This window comes from Thalassophryne amazonica, chromosome 16 (genome assembly GCF_902500255.1).
Source record: "Thalassophryne amazonica chromosome 16, fThaAma1.1, whole genome shotgun sequence".
Lineage (NCBI taxonomy): Eukaryota > Metazoa > Chordata > Actinopteri > Batrachoidiformes > Batrachoididae > Thalassophryne > Thalassophryne amazonica.
Window position 1 is genome coordinate 23662738 of NC_047118.1, and position 18331 is coordinate 23681068.

The window sequence follows — 18331 nt, forward strand, 5'->3', positions numbered from 1 at the left end:
AAGATTTTCAATTGGATTAAGATCAGGACTATTTGCAGGCCATGACATTGACCCTATGTGTCTTTTTGCAAGGAATGTTTTCACAGTTTTTGCTCTATGGCAAGATGCATTATCATCTTGAAAAATGATTTCATCATCCCCAAACATCCTTTCAGTTGATGGGATAAGAAAAGTGTCCAAAATATCAACGTAAACTTGTGCATTTATTGATGATGTAATGACAGCCATCTCCCCAGTGCCTTTACCTGACATGCAGCCCCATATCATCAATGACTGTGGAAATTTACATGTTCTCTTCAGGCAGTCATCTTTATAAATCTCATTGGAACGGCACCAAACAAAAGTTCCAGCATCGTCACCTTGCCCAATGCAGATTTGAGATTCATCACTGAATATGACTTTCATCCAGTCATCCACAGTTCATGATTGCTTTTCCTTAGCCCATTGTAACCTTGTTTTTTTCTATTTAGGTGTTAATGATGGCTTTCGTTTAGCTTTTCTGTATGTTAAATCCCATTTCCTTTAGGCGGTTTCTTACAGTTCGGTCACAGACGTTGACTCCAGTTTCCTCCCATTCGTTCCTCATTTGGTTTGTTGTACATTTTTCGATTTTTGAGACATATTGCTTTAAGTTCTCTGTCTTGACGTTTTGATGTCTTCCTTGGTCTACCAGTATGTTTGCCTTTAACAACCTTCCCATGTTGTTTGTATTTGGTCCAGAGTTTAGACACAGCTGACTGAACAACCAACATCTTTTGCAACATTGCGTGATGATTTGCCCTCTTTTAAGAGTTTGATAATCCTCTCCTTTGTTTCAATTGACATCTCTCGTGTTGGAGCCATGATTCATGTCAGTCCATTTGGTGCAACAGCTCTCCAAGGTGTGATCACTCCTTTTTAGATGCACACTAACGAGCAGATCTGATTTGATGCAGGTGTTAGTTTTGGGGATGAAAATTTACAGGGTGATTCCATAATTTATTCCTCAGAATTGAGTGAGTCCATATTTTTTTCCCTCTGCTTGGTCTAAAAAAGTAACCGTTACTGACTGCCACAATTTTTTTTTCCTGATTTCTTATAGTGTTTCTTAAAGCCAGAAAGTTGCCATTTGAAATGACTTTAGTTTTGTGTCATGTCTGTGATCTGCTTTTTTTCTACAAAATTAAACAACTGAATGAACATCCTCTGAGGCCGGTGATTCCATAATTTTTACCAGGGGTTCAATAATATCACGTATTTAACAAATAAACCAAATGAATTAACTAAAGTAATTAATTTTAAAACAAACGGATATGGCGTATGTCTGTGTTCAAGTGATTTGATAGGTTGAGGGTTGCGCTTGTCAGTGCGGCAGAGGGAAAGGATCCTGAGTCCAGCGATTATGGCAAGGTAGACGAATTAAAGCATGCTTGACTTTTGATCTGCAAAAGGCAGATCATGTAGCACGACTCACTTGGGGAGGGTGTTAAGATTTTGCACACGAGTGGAAAAAGCCTAGTGATCACAGACGCAGCATGCTGCATGAACGAAAGGTGAACTTAATAAGGCTGGCATTTGAGAATAACCTAACCAGGAAATTCAACGGAGAGTGGCGAGATGTCCTTCTCAGAAGATTCAACGCGGCATCCAACCGAAGGCTTCAACTCTTCTGAGGTAGGCTAGCATCCAGTTTCCACACAGAATTTTATGTTAAGATATGGACTTTTATGGTAAGATAAAAGTTATGTATTGTTGTAAATACAGTGGTCCCTCGCTATAACGCGGTTCGCAGTTTCGCTGATTTTTTTAGTCCAATTTTGCATGCTTTTTTTTTTGTTGTTTTTTGTTTTTTTACAGCGCATTGTGTTCTGCGTCCTCATCAAGCAGGCCGGTCGCAGCACCGTGAAGGGAGAGTACGCGCATTGTGTTCTGCGTGTCTGTTTATAAGAATCTTCTCGCCCAGAAGAAAAACGAGCGCCAACAACTACCCATAACTTTGTTCTTCACTCGGAAAAAGACACCTGCACCGAGGCCTTCAGCAGAGCGGCGCCACGATAAAGAGGCGCGATCAGAGGAACTGTGAAATACTGGTCAGTCACTATTAATAATTTCTTATGTGTCCAACCTCGTAGGTTGATCATTAAAATTAAATTTGATAGTTCTAAAAGCCATCATAATTATTTATAGGAAAACGTTCTATTTTTATTTCTCAGACAAATGTTTGGGCCTGAAAACAGGTTGGTCTTATTTTTATACTAAGTTTTGAACTTTGAGAGTGTTTACACATGAGAGAAAAGTGAGAAGATGGTAATGCCTGTTTGAGAAAAGTGTATAAAGTGTGTAGTGAGGGGTTTTACAGCCTTAAAAAGTCTGTAATAATTTTAAAAAATAACGCTGACTACTTCGCGGATTTTGCCTATTGCAGGCTATTTTTAGAACGTAACTTCCGCGATAAACGAGAGACCACTGTATATCTACATGAAAGGTTTATCTTTGACCCGTTTTATCTTTGACCCAATTGCGCTGTTTGTGCTTGTGATGGAGGGCTGTATGTGGGGTTAATCTACTGTCTCGTGTCGTTTCTCAGATCAGTTGTTGGTTTGGTTTTGTGGTATGCAGGAGATCACTTGACCGAGGATCTATACGTTCAAATAATAATTAAATAAATACTGTCATCACTCTTAGTCAGTCTCTTACAACGGTGGAGCCTAAATACACGAGCTTTCTAGGAGCGCACCCAATTCATTATGCACACTCAGAGGCACGTCCCCTCCGGTGTGCACTTTTTTTGGGGGGGGCGACCCCGCCCCCTGTGATAAACTCATTGCCCCCTTAATTTTTTTTTTCTGGCGCCGGGCCTGTATATATATAGAGAGAGAGAGAGAGAGAGAGAGAGAGAGAGAGAGAGAGAGAGAGAGAGATAGATAGATATAGATATAGATAGATAGATAGATAGATAGATAGATAGATAGATAGATAGATAGATAGATAGATAGATAGATAGATAGATAGATATTAAATCCCACGATGAATCACACCCAAGTTACGTGCCATCGATATTCCCATTGCAGAAGTTCCTAATTTCCTGATAACTGCGACTTAACAACAAGTCTCTGTGCAACGCCATGTTAGCACTGGACCAGAACCCCTTCATGTGCGCAAAGGATCATGGGACCCTGAAGTCGAGAACTGTACTAGCAAGCGTGTGGTTTTAGTTATTAGCTTACTTGAAGCCACTTGAACTAAATTTTGTGGTAGTTGTTGGACTGCTAATGGTTTTCAAAGTTATCTGAAAAGCTAATCCGCTAATGAAAACGTGTGCTTCGCTAATTATGTATTCGTTGATTAGTTGAACTGTGCCTATCACTGCCTGCACTGTTCGTAGACAATGTAGCCACGTTATATTCTTCCTAAAACCTCTTTAGTGCAGATGTGAGCGGTTGTATAAGAAAACGAACTCTCCTCCTCCTCCTCTCCCTTCACCCCGGCCTCTTGGATATGAAAGGGGCCACACAAGGCTGGCCGGCGGGGTGTGCGCTATGCGAGGGCCCCAGACCCAGACACAACACAACACACAGCTCTGCAGGCCACCACAGCTGGACTGGAATGTGACCTGCTTCAGGATTTTAATGCCAGAGCGGTCCCTCCATGTGGAATGAGGAGGACAACGATGAAGGGACAGCAAGTGAAACGTAAACTGCGGGCAAAAAAAAAATTCACCGAAATCCTTTAACTTTCAAAATTACGTTTATTCATTCACCACATCTCATGCACGTCGTAACAAACAGCAACATGTTGTAAACACGTCTCTTTGCAGTTGGAGTCACAAAACCGTACAATGTCTAAGACTGTCACCATTAGTCATAACTCTATTAGAACAAAAATAATAATAAAAGAATCCAACAATAAATACAGAGTGTAGACATCCATAAACGTATGGTATTGTATTGTACTGTATAGTAAATGAATACTTATCAAAAGGGACGCCACATAAATGGGATCCAAAGAGCTTATTTGATTCTGGCTGATAAACTGAGGTTGTGAGGATACGACAGTATGTGTATTTGAAGATAAGCGCACATACGAGTAACATAAAAAGTTAATCACGTTAGTGTATTCAAGATAATATTTAGAAAGGTAGTTTGCATAATATCATTTTAGTAATAGTTAGAAAGGTTAAATGCTTTAAAGGTAAATGCTTGGGTATTATAACATTTGGTTTCCAGACCGAGTACTCTTGCGGCATAATACAGTTGTGTTGTAATTTTAAAACAGCTTTGGTAACATCTCAAAATAATAATAATAAAAAAAAAACCTGACTGCAGTATTCATGAGCTGAGGAATGTCCCGATAAAGAACACGGGGTGACAGATGAGTTACTTGTTTTGTGGTCTTGCGAGGTAAATGTGAAGTCTCTAACATCAACAGCTTTCATTAAGGTTCAAGTGGAGAAATCTTTCAGGAAATCACAGGTTTTCTTCTGGATTACCTCACGGAGCTTCCTGATTCTGCGAGCGCTGGAGGAACCCACAAAGCTGTCGGGCTGCAGGATGGCCATGCCGTTGTGCACGTCTCCCATGATGATGAGCTGTCCCTCGGCTACGGTGATGTTGGGGCAGGGGCAGTTCCAATCCATGTTCATGAGAGTCACCTCCAAGGGTTCTTTCCCAAAGAACCTCAGACCCATCTTCTCATCCTTCAAGATCTCTTCCACTGTCACCAAAGCAAGGCCAGATTCCTGCTCCTCTGTCAGCTCCATCACATGACCCAGGATTACAAAGTCACTCTTGCAGAAGCTGGTCACCATCTTGCCTCGTGGTTTGCATACCTTACAGTTGTGGTTCTTGGGGAAAGGGCACATCTCCTCACAGGCCTCCTTGGATTCAAAGTTGTTCTCGTTGCCGCCGCAGCCTCCATAGACAAACGACTGGCATTTTTTCAGGTTTTTGCTGTAGGCCCAGCGAGGCTCGTAGGCCTTGCAGGGTCCCTGGAGGCTTGGGAGGCTACAGGGGGCGGCGAGTTCTCCTCCGCAGGACATCATGCAGGCTTCGTACGCGTCAAAATGGTTTTGGTTTTTGTTGCACTGGCTGTAAGTGAAGGTGAAACAGTTATTCCTCTTTGATTCATAGTACCAACTGATGCTCTCTTCTCCGCAGTCGTCTGTGTCGGGACTCTGAAGGCACTCTGCAGTTGGAAAGGGTAAATTGGTGACATTCCCACCTGTGTTTTTATCTTTTGGCTCTCTCCTGATCACGACCAAGGGAAAATGTGACGATGCATTCCCCCCAACATTTTTGGCTGTGCACGTATAAATGCCAGCATCCCCAAGCTGTGCATTGTATATCACCAGTTGGCCAATGTTGGTGACCACAACGTTTCCTTGGACGTGATTGGGTTTCATTACGGTGTTGTCTTTGCCCTTCACCTGTTTCTCCCAGGTGATTGTTGGATGTGGCTTCCCAGACACTTCACATAGGAAGCTCACTGTTTCACCCACAAATATAGCCAGTTGGACAGGGCTGCTGAGTATGACGGGGGGCTGGATATCAGCTGGGAGGGTAGTCTGGAGGGCTGTAGTCGGGCGTAGCGTGGTCTCTGCTGGGATAGGACTCGTATTTGACCATGTCAGGTGGTACCTGTAGGTAAGTTGAATAAAAGTACTTCACATAATGCACACATTTCTGTGTTGTACACACTAAAGTCATAACGTCTATTGGATTTGTCTTGATATGTAGGAATGAAATAAGGCATCTTACCTCATTGCAGCAACAAGCAAATGGCAGAGATCTTAAATACTTAACATGTTACCTGCAGGCGACCTCTGAGATAGCGATACCCTTGGAACACGCCTCTGCGTCCATGTAGCACTTGTTATAATAGGTCATGCCGTCCGAGGCACAGGTGAAGTGAGGCTCCCTCTCGCAGCGGTCCCGGCACTTACAGACGGGTTGGCCATCCCAGATGTCACACTCTGATCCTTGCTGAGAGCACATGAACTTGTCGCAGGTAGCGCCCTTTGGCATTCCGATGGGGCCCTTGTTGCCCTTGACATCTATATAGCGTGCTGCCACACAGCTCTTGTTACCGCACACATTCGGGCAGCACTTCTCAAACGTCTCACAATCCTAAAGGTTGAAGCAGAAGCAAAACTATTGGTCCAAATCTAGAATAGTTGTGAAATTCATTTATCTATGAGCAAATTTACCTTTGGCAGTCTCAAAATCTAAATGATCTCTGTGTACTGACAGTCGGTTATTTTTTCTTTATTGTTTATTTAATGAGGACAATGCACATTAATGAACACTTTGTACATTTTCATGACATAGTGTAAATATGCCAGATTTAGCTAAAACCTACTTTCCATCTGTAGTCCTCAGACACATCTAACAGGGGGCCATAATATTACCTTTGCTCAGATTTTTTAATATTCCAGCTCAGATTTATTACATATACGAGGGGCAATTAAAAGGTTTTGAGCCTGACCCTGAAAAGTAGAGTGTGGTTCTCCATCTTTAGCATTAAAAAAAAAAAAACATTTCACAACATTGCACCCACTGAGTCAAAACTTCACACATCTTTGAGAAATGCTGGTTTCTCAGAATGCAGAACCATGCCCTACTTTTTCTGGGTCAGGCTCAAAACTTCTCAATCACCCCTTGTAACAAAACTAGAAAGGCACTCAGAGAGCACATACCACCAGCAAAGTCCAAAAAGACTGTATTTACCTTTTTTGATTTTGATACTCTTTCGTTGATCCTGATTGTCTTTGCTAATGTATGATCTTTATCCTGATATTTGTTCCTGATCGCTCATCTTTGCTCACTGATCTTTGATCCTAATATTTGATCATGACTGCTAACATTTGATTCTGATTATGGACCTTTTATTGTTATTTCTCTTCTTTGCAATTAACCTTTGCAAAGGAAATAATGTTTTTATCATTGTCTGCCTGTCTGTCTGTCTGTCTGACTGTTCATGTTGTGTGGGCCGCCTGAAGAGGAGGTACTGCTGGCCCACCACCACCACATGGCGCCCTGCCTGGAGTGCGGGCTTCAGGCACGAGAGGGCGCTGCCGCCACGGACACAGCCGGGGGTGACAGCTGTCACTCATCTCATGACAGCTGTCACCCATTAACACTTCTTCATGCTACTCCATAAAACCCGGACGTCATCTCCACCTCGTTGCCGAGATATCATCGACCTGTGAAGGTAACAATCTCAGCCGTATAAATAACTGTCTAGTAAACTCATTTTTTGCAGCTGTTTTTTTCCTGTGGAGTGTACTATCTGGAGATTGGCGTGACCGGCGACAGCTTCGCTTTACACCCCACCAGATAAGTACTGTGTGACAGGAGCTGCACGAGTGTGGATGAGAAGTGGAGGTGGAATCTCCACCAGTGCTGTTACTGGGTGTGCACACACCCACATTTAGTTGTTTCTGCTTCTTGCCAGCAGTACCAGATCTGACATTCGGAGACGGTGGCCACCTGGGGACTCGGGACTTGGCAGCTCCAGTATTCTCCGGGTTCGGTGGCAGAGGAAATCGTGTGGTTCCGGTTCTTCTCAGGACAGACGTCTTCTATCCTCGAGCCTGCCCACACGTCACCCTTGTGATTGACTGTTTGCAAAATTTCACATTCCTCTGTATTGTTGTTGTGCTCATTCACAACAGTAAAGTGTTCATATTCGACTCTTTCATTGTCCGTTCATTTACGCCCCCGTTTGTGGGTCCGTGTCACTACACTTTCCCCAACAGGATATCTCGGCCAACGTCATGGATCCCGAGGGGCGTCACCCATCTGTTGAACAGCCAATGGAAGAGCAGGGTGCACGGGTGTCTGCAGGAGGCGTGATCGGTGAGTTGCAGCAAATCCTCACCGCCTTTACTGCTCGGCTGGATCTGATGACCGAGCAAAACGTCATCCTTAATCACAGGATGGAGGCTCTCACCGCACAGGTGGAAGCGCGCGCTCAGGGTGCTACTGCAGCTCCTCCTCCTGCCGACCCGGTGCAGGATATAAACATTCCACTGGTCGTTCAACGAACCCCCCCACCATCCCCTGAAGCATACATAAGTCCCCCAGAGCCGTACGGAGGTTGTGTGGAGACATGTGCGGACTTTCTTATGCAGTGTTCGCTCGTCTTTGCACAACGTCCCGTAATGTACGCGTCTGACGCCAGCAAGGTGGCTTATGTAATTAACTTGCTTCGTGGTGAGGCACGCGCTTGGGCTACAGTGCTTTGGGAGCAAAATTCATGGCTCCTTACCACTTATACTGGGTTTGTGAGGGCGTTCAGGACAGTGTTTGATCAACCTAACAGAGGAGAGACTGCTTCAACAGTGCTGCTGTCACTGAGAAAGGGGCGCCGGAGCGCAGCCAAATATGCAGTCGACTTCCGCATCGCGGCTGCGAGGTCTGGCTGGAATGACGTTGCGCTCCGCGCTGCCTTCATAAACGGACTGTCGTCGGTCCTGAAGGAGCACCTGGTAGCGAAGGAAGAACCACGGGAGTTGGATGGGCTTATCGATCTGGTTATACGGTTAGACAATCGGTTGGAGGAACGCCGTCGGGAGCGAGATGAAGGACGTGGCCGGGCATGCGCCGTCCCTCTCCCTTCCGGGTCTGAAAGGGTTCCGCCCTCTCCACGCTCCACAGCGCTCCGTGGGGCAACAGCTCCCCCTGCTGACGTTGCTAGGGAAACGCACAGGGCCAAAATGAGAACAGATGACAGAATGAGGAGGCTGGTCCGCGGGGACTGTTTTCTCTGCAGCTCAAAAGAGCACATACAGAAAAACTGCCCCAAACGGCCAAAACAACAACACCCGCCCTTAGAGACTGGGCTAAGGGGGGGTCATAACATTCACGTGGGACACACACACATTGCCACACGACTCCCAGTTACAATCCTGAGCGGGGATTTAACACTTCAAGCCCCAGCACTGGTGGACACGGGGTCAGAAGGGAATCTGCTGGACAGCAGATGGGCAAGGGAGGTAGGGCTCCCTCTGGTGGCGCTTCCTTCGCCATTGCAGGTGCGGGCACTAGATGGCACCCTTCTCCCATTAATCACGCACAAGACACAACCTGTAACTCTGGTGGTGTCTGGAAATCATCGGGAGGAGATCAAGTTTTTTGTGACTCCTTCTACCTCCCGCGTGATTTTGGGTTTCCCGTGGATGTTGAAACACAATCCCCGGATTGATTGGCCGTCTGGGGTAGTGGTTCAGTGGAGCGAAACCTGCCATTGGATGTGTTTAGGTTCCTCGGTTCCTCCCGGTTCACAGGCTAAATAGGAGGTCAAAGTCCCTCCCAATCTGACGGTGCCGGTTGAATACCACGATCTTGCTGACGTCTTCAGCAAGGATCTGGCACTCACCCTTCCCCTGCACCGTCCATACGATTGCGCCATTGATTTGATTCCGGGCGCGGAGTTCCCGTCCAGCAGGCTGTACAACCTCTCACGTCCTGAACGCGAATCAATGGAGACCTACATCCGGGACTCATTAGCTGCCGGGCTGATCCGGAATTCCACCTCCCAGATGGGTGCAGGTTTCTTTTTTGTGGGCAAGAAAGATGGCGGACTCCGTCCATGCATTGATTACAGGGGGCTGAATGAAATCACGGTTCGCAACCGATACCCGTTGCCGTTGTTAGATTCCGTGTTCACCCCCCTGCATGGAGCCAAAATCTTTACAAAGTTGGATCTTAGGAATGCGTATCACCTGGTTCAGGTCCGGAAGGGAGACGAGTGGAAGACGGCATTTAACACCCCATTAGGTCATTTTGAGTACCTGGTCATGCCGTTCGGCCTCACTAACGCCCCCGCGACGTTCCAAGCTTTGGTTAACGACGTCTTGTGGGACTTCCTGCACCGATTCGTCTTCGTATATCTGGACGATATACTCATTTTTTCTCCGGACCCTGAGACTCATGTCCAGCATGTACGTCAGGTCCTGCAGCGGTTGTTGGAGAACCGGCTGTTTGTGAAGGGCGAGAAGTGCGAATTCCACCGCGCCTCTTTGTCCTTCCTGGGGTTTATCATCTCCTCCAACTCCGTCGCCCCTGATCCGGCCAAGGTTGCGGCGGTGAGAGATTGGCCCCAACCAACAAGCCGTAGGAAGCTGCAACAGTTCCTCGGCTTTGCAAATTTCTACAGGAGGTTCATTAAGGGCTACAGTCAGGTAGTCAGCTCCCTGACAGCCCTGACCTCTCCAAAAGTCCCCTTCACCTGGTCGGATCAGTGCGAAGCTGCGTTCAAGGAGTTGAAACGACGGTTCTCTACTGCACCAGTTCTGGTGCAGCCCGACCCTAGCCGCCAGTTTGTGGTTGAAGTGGACGCCTCTGACTCAGGGATAGGAGCCGTGCTATCCCAGAGCGGAAAGACCAATAAGGTTCTTCACCCGTGTGCCTACTTTTCTCGCAGGTTGACCCCGACTGAACGGAACTATGACGTCGGCAACCGAGAACTCCTTGCGGTGAAAGAGGCTCTTGAGGAGTGGAGACACCTGTTGGAGGGAGCGTCTGTGCCGTTCACGGTTTTCACTGACCATCGGAACCTGGAGTATATCAGGACCGCCAAGCGGCTGAACCCCCAGGCAAGCCCGCTGGTCACTGTTCTTAGGACGTTTTGACTTCCGGATCACCTATCGCCCTGGGACCAAGAACCAGAGATCGGATGCCTTGTCCCGGGTACACGAAGACGAAGTCAAAACTGTGCTGTCGGATCCACCGGAGCCCATCATTCCGGAGTCCACTGTCGTGGCCACCCTCACCTGGGACGTGGAGAAGACCGTCCGGGAGGCCCTGACACGGAGCCCGGACCCGGGGACAGGTCTGAAGGACAGATTGTACGTCCCACCAGAGGCCAGGGCTGCGGTCGTAGACTTCTGTCACGGTTCCAGGCTCTCCTGTCATCCAGGGGTGTGAAGGACCGTGGCAGTTGTCCGGCAGCGCTTCTGGTGGGCATCTATGGAGGCCGACGTCCGGGAGTACATCCAGGCCTGCACCACCTGTGCCAGGGGCAAGGCAGACCACAGGAGGTCCCAAGGTCTGCTCCAACCGCTTCCTGTGCCACATCGCCCCTGGTCCCACATCTGCCTGGATTTCGTCACGGGCCTCCCACTGTCCCAGGGCAACACCACCATCCTCACGATAGTGGACCGATTCTCCAAGGCGGCCCACTTCGTGGCCCTCCCGAAGCTCCCTACGGCCCAGGAGACAGCGGACCTCCTGGTCCACCACGTCGTCCGTCTGCATGGGATACCAGCTGACGTAGTCTCGGATCGTGGTCCCCAGTTTTCCTCTCAGGTCTGGAGGAGTTTCTGCAGAGAACTGGGGGCCACCATGAGCCTCTCGTCCGGGTACCACCCACAGACGAACGGACAGGCAGAACGGGCCAACCAAGAGTTGGAACAGACCCTACGCTGTGTGACATCCACGCACCCGACGGCCTGGAGTGACCACCTGGCCTGGATCGAGTATGCACATAACAGCCAGGTGTCTTCTGCCACCGGCCTCTCCCCATTTGAGGTGTGTCTGGGGTACCAGCCCCCTTTGTTTCCCGTGGTGGAGGGAGAGGTCGGTGTGCCCTTGGTCCGGGCCCACCTTCAGCGGTGCCGTCGGGTGTGGTGCACCGCCCGTTCTGCCTTGTTGAAGGCCCGGACAAGGGCTAAGGCCCATGCAGACCGCCGGCGGTCCCCGGCCCCTGCATACCGGGCTGGGCAGGAGGTGTGGTTGTCGACAAAGGACATTCCCCTCCAAGTGGCCTCCCCTAAGCTGATGGACAGGTTCATCGGACCCTTCAAAATCCTCAAGATCCTCAGCCCTGCCGCAGTGAAGCTCCAACTCCCGGCTTCACTGCGGATCCACCCGGTTTTTCATGTTTCGAGAATCAAGCCTCATCACACCTCACCCCTCTGTGCTCCCGGTCCGGCACCGCCTCCTGCCCGGATCATTGACGGGGAGCCGGCCTGGACAGTACGCCGGCTCCTGGACGTCCGTCGAATGGGCCGGGGGTTCCAGTATTTGGTGGACTGGGAGGGGTATGGACCTGAAGAACGCTCCTGGGTGAAGAGGAGCTTCATCCTGGATCCGGCCCTCCTGGCCGATTTCTACCGCCGACACCCCGATAAACCTGGTCAGCCCGTTGAGGGGGAGGTCCTGTTGTGTGGGCCGCCTGAAGAGGAGGTACTGCTGGCCCACCACCACCAGATGGCGCCCTGCCTGGAGTGCGGGCTTCAGGCACGAGATGGCGCTGCCGCCACGGACACAGCCGGGGGTGACAGCTGTCACCCATCAACACTTCTTCATGCTACTCCATAAAACCCGGACGTCATCTCCACCTCGTTCACGAGATATCATCGACCTGTGAAGGTAACAATCTCAGCCGTATAAATAACTGTGTCTAGTAAACTCATTTTTTGCAGCTGTTTTTTTCCTGTGGAGTGTACTATCTGGAGATTGGCGTGACCGGCGACAGCTTCGCTTTACACCCCACCAGATAAGTACTGTGTGACAGGAGCTGCACGAGTGTGGATGAGAGGTGGAGGTGGAATCTCCACCAGTGCTGTTACTGGGTGTGCACACACCCACATCTTGTTGTTTCTGCTTCTTGCCAGCAGTACCAGATCTGACATTCGGAGACGGTGGCCACCTGGGGACTCGGGACTTGGCAGCTCCAGTATTCTCCGGGTTCGGTGGCGGAGGAAATCGTGTGGTTCCGGTTCTTCTCAGGACAGACGTCTTCTATCCTCGAGCCTGCCCACACGTCACCCTTGTGATTGACTGTTTGCAAAATTTCACATTCTTTCATTTCATTCTTTCATTGTCCGTTCATTTACGCCCCCTGTTGTGGGTCCGTGTCACTACACTTTCCCCAACAGTCCATCTTGCATTGAACCTGTAATGGGGATCATGGGGAAAATCTGAATGCTTTGATCTTGTAATCGGGACCAGTGGAATCAGGACAAAAGATCAAAGGCACAATCAGAATTAAAATAATCATTAACAAATATCAAAGCTGAAAGATCAAGGAGCAATAGCAGGAGCTGCCCTTGATCAGGACCACATGGCTCAGAATCAAAGCTCAAAAATAGGATTAGCTCAAAGGAATCAGAATCAAACCAAAAAGGTAAAAAGACAAAGGATCAAAACCGCAAGCTACTTCTTGATCAAGATCAGAATAGGCAAGACTAAATTAATTTGAATCAAAGGAATTAGGATCAAAGACCTAATTTTAAATATCACAAACAAAATTCACCCTTTGAGCCAGATCCACACCAAAAAACTAATCCCCTCCTTCTGCTTTGCCATCATATTCCTTTGACATCCTCTTATATATTTTTGAGATAGCCCGCTGTCGAACTAACTAAAAGACAGACACATTAACAAATGCCATAACCTCCTTGGTGAAGATAATAATACAGCTGACCACTCAAAGCTTCTACCGAGTGTTTTGTTTTCCCATTTAGATGTATTCTCATTACTGATAAACATAAAGTGTAAAAAAAAAGAAAAAATTACATTCTTTCTCTTGCTTTACAGTCTTGTTAAAAAAAATTAAAGGAATACTTGTAAAGAAAAGCCTGAGGTTAATTGAAAATGTGACAAATAATAATAATAATAATAATAAATTGTTGTTCAAATTGGGTATTTAGGAGACTTTATCAAATTGCTTAATTGAGTCTCTCTACTAGACTCAAGAAGCAGATCATCAATCATCTTTGAATGCATCTTTTCATATGGTTCTGTTTTGCATACTAATACCCATCAGTATTTACTCTAAAATGACATAACCAGTGTATAAATTTGTTTTTCTTTTAACATCCACAAACACGGAATCATTCATGATGCAAATGAAAATGTTAATTGATAATTTTGTTTTTATATATCGGTGACATCTACAGTTAGATTCAGAGTTTATGGTTTAACATTAAAAAACATGGTCATTTCCAGTTCTGAACAGCCAGCAGACATATAGCACTGTGCAAACAAACAAACAAGCAAAAAATATATATATATAATAAAATAAAATAAAAAATCACAAAACAAAGACTCTGCAAACATAAAACAAAAAGATTCTAAAGATCATTTCTGATAAAGGACACAGTAAAATCACCAGTGTTAAATTAACACTGCCAGTGAACATATGGTCCCACTATGACCAGAATAGGACCCAGATATACACTGGTAGTGTAAATTTAACACTGCCAGTGTTAGTTTTACACTGATTTTACTGTGAATGTGAAGCACTGATAAAACGTCATACATATGGTATTATATTATGACACTTTAAAATTACATTATCCGAAAGTCATATTGATCCATTCATTACTTATTGATTTCTTATAATCAACCTATTTCTTACTTTATTTTCCACATTAAATCTCTTTAATAAAATAGGCGAAATTATGTATCTTTAAAAAAATTGGAAATTTCAAATTTGGTGTTTTACTAACGAAGAAACACAGTTGTGACAACTGCAATTAAAAATGTAGATTGAAAAAGAAAGCAAATTATATATGTGTATATGTGTTGTTCATATTTTTGTACAACTTTGCATATGATCCACTAATGCAGGAGCGCTTTAGAAAATAAATTAAAGAAAAATTTCAGCACATTACACATTTTTATGATTTTTTTTTTTTTTTTTTTGCACACGCCTTGTGCAGAAACAAGTCATCTTAGTAATCAGTTATTTATGGGCTAATGTTAAAATTTGATATGAAACAGGTTTCAGCACTCACCTGGTCCGACTCACACTCGCGCGTGCAGGTGCTCATAGCGTCCACCCACAGGTTGGGGTTCAGGTCATTCGGGCACATACCTGCGTGAGAGTAAACCACTTTTGCCACAGACATCGGCATTGCCCTCACACGGCAGCTGGATATATAAAGGAGCCAAGTATAAGAAGAGTGTCCGAGCACAAACCAGATCCATCGCGGAAACAGCATCCACCACATATCAGGCAAAAAACAACCAACCAACGGGAGGGATGGGGGGGGTGGGGGGTGGGGAAAAAAACCTTTCAAGTTCGGAAATATTTCAAAATGTCGCGTTGTTGATTTTAAAGCAAATTGTGAGAGACGATCGCGCGCGCGGATCCGACGAGCAGCAGCTGCGGCGCAAGTTGCGTTCAGGTACCAGGAGATTACAGTTGCGACATGCAAAGTCACTTAAAGTTTTAAGTAAATGAATTACAGTGTCCTGTCCACTCGGATAGCAAAGCCAGGCTGAGTTACAGTTATGATCACCAAAATTAAGGGGGGGAGTATTGAAAAGTGTTTAGGATTCTCAGGACTGGGCTGACACCTGTGCGTAAAAGACGCGATGGTTGTTTTAACCCTTAGTTTGCAAAAGTGGTGTGAAGAAGTGGGCTGAACGAAGTTTTTACAATTTTTATTTTTATTTTTACACGGAGTTAAAAAATAATAATAATCTTCACGTCTTTAAGATCTATATACGTACAGCAGAACATCTCATTGTTTCCCACAACCAAATCGCACAACAATCTATTTGCATTTTCACTCAGTGTTCCAGTAAATACTGTTATATTTCCCTTCAGAGGTAAGTGAAGTAAAATACAGAAAGTACTTGACACGGAGTAATACTATATTACATGGGCGGCTCTAGGGCGAGGCTTAGTGGGGCAGTACCCACCCTAGGTATTTCAATAGTCCCACCTTAACACCAATAGACAGTTTACACATGTCAAAACCCTCCAAAAACATTTCATTTTTAGATTTTTAAATTATCCATCTGACCCACATAAATAGTCTAAATGTTTGAATTAAACTAAAGCATTTTAAATCCAGTCCTATGGCACCCGCTGTTCCCATAGCACCCCTGAGATATGTGTAATCCACATGATGTTTTCCCCCAAAAAAGTTGAAAGGCAAGGTCATGGATCAAGGTCAAATTTGCCTAGTGCTTATATGTATATGGGATATTTTAGATTAGATAGAACTTTATTGAACCCTTGGAAAGACTCCCTCTGGGAAATTGAGGTTCCGGCAGCATTGTATAGCAGCACACAGGGTAAGAAGCACACAGAGTATCAAAAGTGAAAACAAAAAACAATTTGCAAATATAAGTACGCAAATGGAAATACCAGAAATACTGCTTGCTGTTGGCTTACTGACTACTACTGTTCCTCTTCTTCCCGTCCTCTGTCTAGCTGTTACTTCTCCTCCCTTTTGGAATGGCCATTGGTATGAACTTGTTAAAGATAAACCCATGTATGTCAAAAGGTATTTGTCCCACTATATAGAAAAAAATAGTCCATTGTATGATTTACATTATTGTTTATGAAATTTTGTTATATTTACCGTTCATCTTGGTTCCATACATTTTGCTCCATTGAACGGCTCCACTGCCTTTCACCAACAATATGTCCATGATTGGAGGAAGCTACAAGTACACCATAAACCGTAAATTAATACAATGATAAACTTCTACTATAAAATGCAAATTCCATCGCCCCACCACTAAATATTCATTATCACCCTCAACAAAAGTGAACCCTCTGGAGCTGTTGCTGATTCTACTGGTACAGCTGCAAAAGTCTCCATTAGATGGTGACAAACTCAACTCTTCTTCTCTTGATTTTTTTTTAATACTGAATGTGTGCACAATCGCGCACATATTTATGTGTTTTACAGTTTGTTAAGATGCTCCCCCCCCCCTTTTTTTTTTAACTGTGGTGGTACACTGAAGATGTTAATGGTCATAACACAAAGAAAGGACTACAAACGTCTATAAAGCACTTCTTAATGCATGATTAAAAACCCATGATGCAAAGATGCTGCAAAAATAATGAAAATGTTGAACAGTTCACAAATACAACATGGTAAGAATGAAAAACCTAACAAAATAAATACACTTGAAACTTGAGCCTGAGATATGTTTTCTTCTCATAAAATTATTCTCTGCTTCACTCCATCATGAAGCTGTATAGCTGAGCATGCAACAGATAGTTGCAGCATTTCCTTCACTCACATCTACAGAAGTCTATAATCTTTGGTCCTACAAATAATAAAGCCATGAATAATGAGCCACGTATGGATTTGTCAGAAATTTCAGTGATTATTCGAATAATGAGCCACGTATATGAACACTGCGCAAACAATAAAAAAAAAACACTGCGAGTGAGTCTGACTGATTGTGTCAGCACACACAGCGCAGCTCATCTGATCAATTAATGAGATGTTTAATCTATCGTAATCATACTTTTACAGTGGCTTGTAAAGAAGGAATGAACATGCAACTGTTTTACCAAGCCATTATGTAATGAAGGTTTTTGTAAAATATTATGATTTTTGACAAATGGATTTAAAACACCGAGTGGCCAATTTAACTGATTATTACCGATAAGAGCTGAAGTAACCAAACAAGGCAAACCATAAATTAATAATTTATTACTATCTTCTAAAACTAAAAAAGGAAAAAAAAGTTAAAATACAAAATCTCAAACTCTAATTAAAATACAAAACCTCCAGCACAAAAACCATGCAGTCAATAGGCGGGAACAGCCCGTCTAGGTCCAACCAAGCGTCCGCCAATCCGCAAACGTCTTCCCAACTATCAGCTTAGGGGGCGTGTCCTCCTTTCCTCTAACGTGGCACAACGTAGTCTTTCATGCGAAGCAGGGTTCCTCCCCGGCTACTGCATGCAACACCTCCGCGTCACTCGTCTCTCCTCCTGGCGTTCCTCTCCGTCACTTCTCCTCCCGTGCACCTAACACACACACATACACACCACTTCACAAACACATAAAGTGTACTTACAGACATGGCAGGGTTCTCCCCTGCCGCCACATATAATCCACGTTGTGGTGTTTTCTCCGGTGCGAGCATTCAGCTGGAACTCGTGACGTCAATGTCGATACGACTCCTACTGTCCAGTCACTCCTTATACCGGCTGCTCTTCACACCTCCCGCCGCCGAATCCTTTTCTCTCCATGGAGTGCTTCTCTCCACCTCACACTACACAGCCCCTCTTATCCACCGCCTCACACACCCACTCCAGGTGAACTGATTGTAATTATCCAAGAGAGGTCAGGTGCGCCTGAGGTTACCATAACAACCACTAAGGAGCCAAACTCCAAAATCCAACCAACAAAAGAAATTCCCCCAGAGGCTGGATTACAATCACAATATAAACATTACAAATAATTACCTTTTAGACTGTTCCAAATATGTTCTCCACCTCATGAAGCGCACGGGAGAGAGAGAGGGAAAAAAAGCTGAAACAGTCCTCTGTGATTCCGGAAGCGATTAGAGGTGTTTTCCACAGCCAAACTCTGACAGAAAATGATTAATCCGCTACAAAATAATGATTTTATATACAGCATC

At 45.3% G+C, this 18331-nt stretch overlaps 1 protein-coding gene across 1 annotated transcript; it reads right to left on the reverse strand.

Annotated features, from left to right (window-relative positions):
- Positions 1–3707: 3707 nt before the first annotated feature.
- On the reverse strand, positions 3708–14958 carry LOC117528131 (WAP, Kazal, immunoglobulin, Kunitz and NTR domain-containing protein 2-like). The gene is made up of 3 exons (XM_034190705.1): positions 14726–14958; positions 5788–6104; positions 3708–5615 (listed from the first exon to the last, which is right to left on the reverse strand). The coding sequence occupies exons 1-3, from the start codon at positions 14939–14941 to the stop codon at positions 4421–4423; spliced, it is 1728 nt and encodes a 575-aa protein (XP_034046596.1). The 5' UTR covers positions 14942–14958; the 3' UTR covers positions 3708–4420.
- Positions 14959–18331: the final 3373 nt, after the last annotated feature.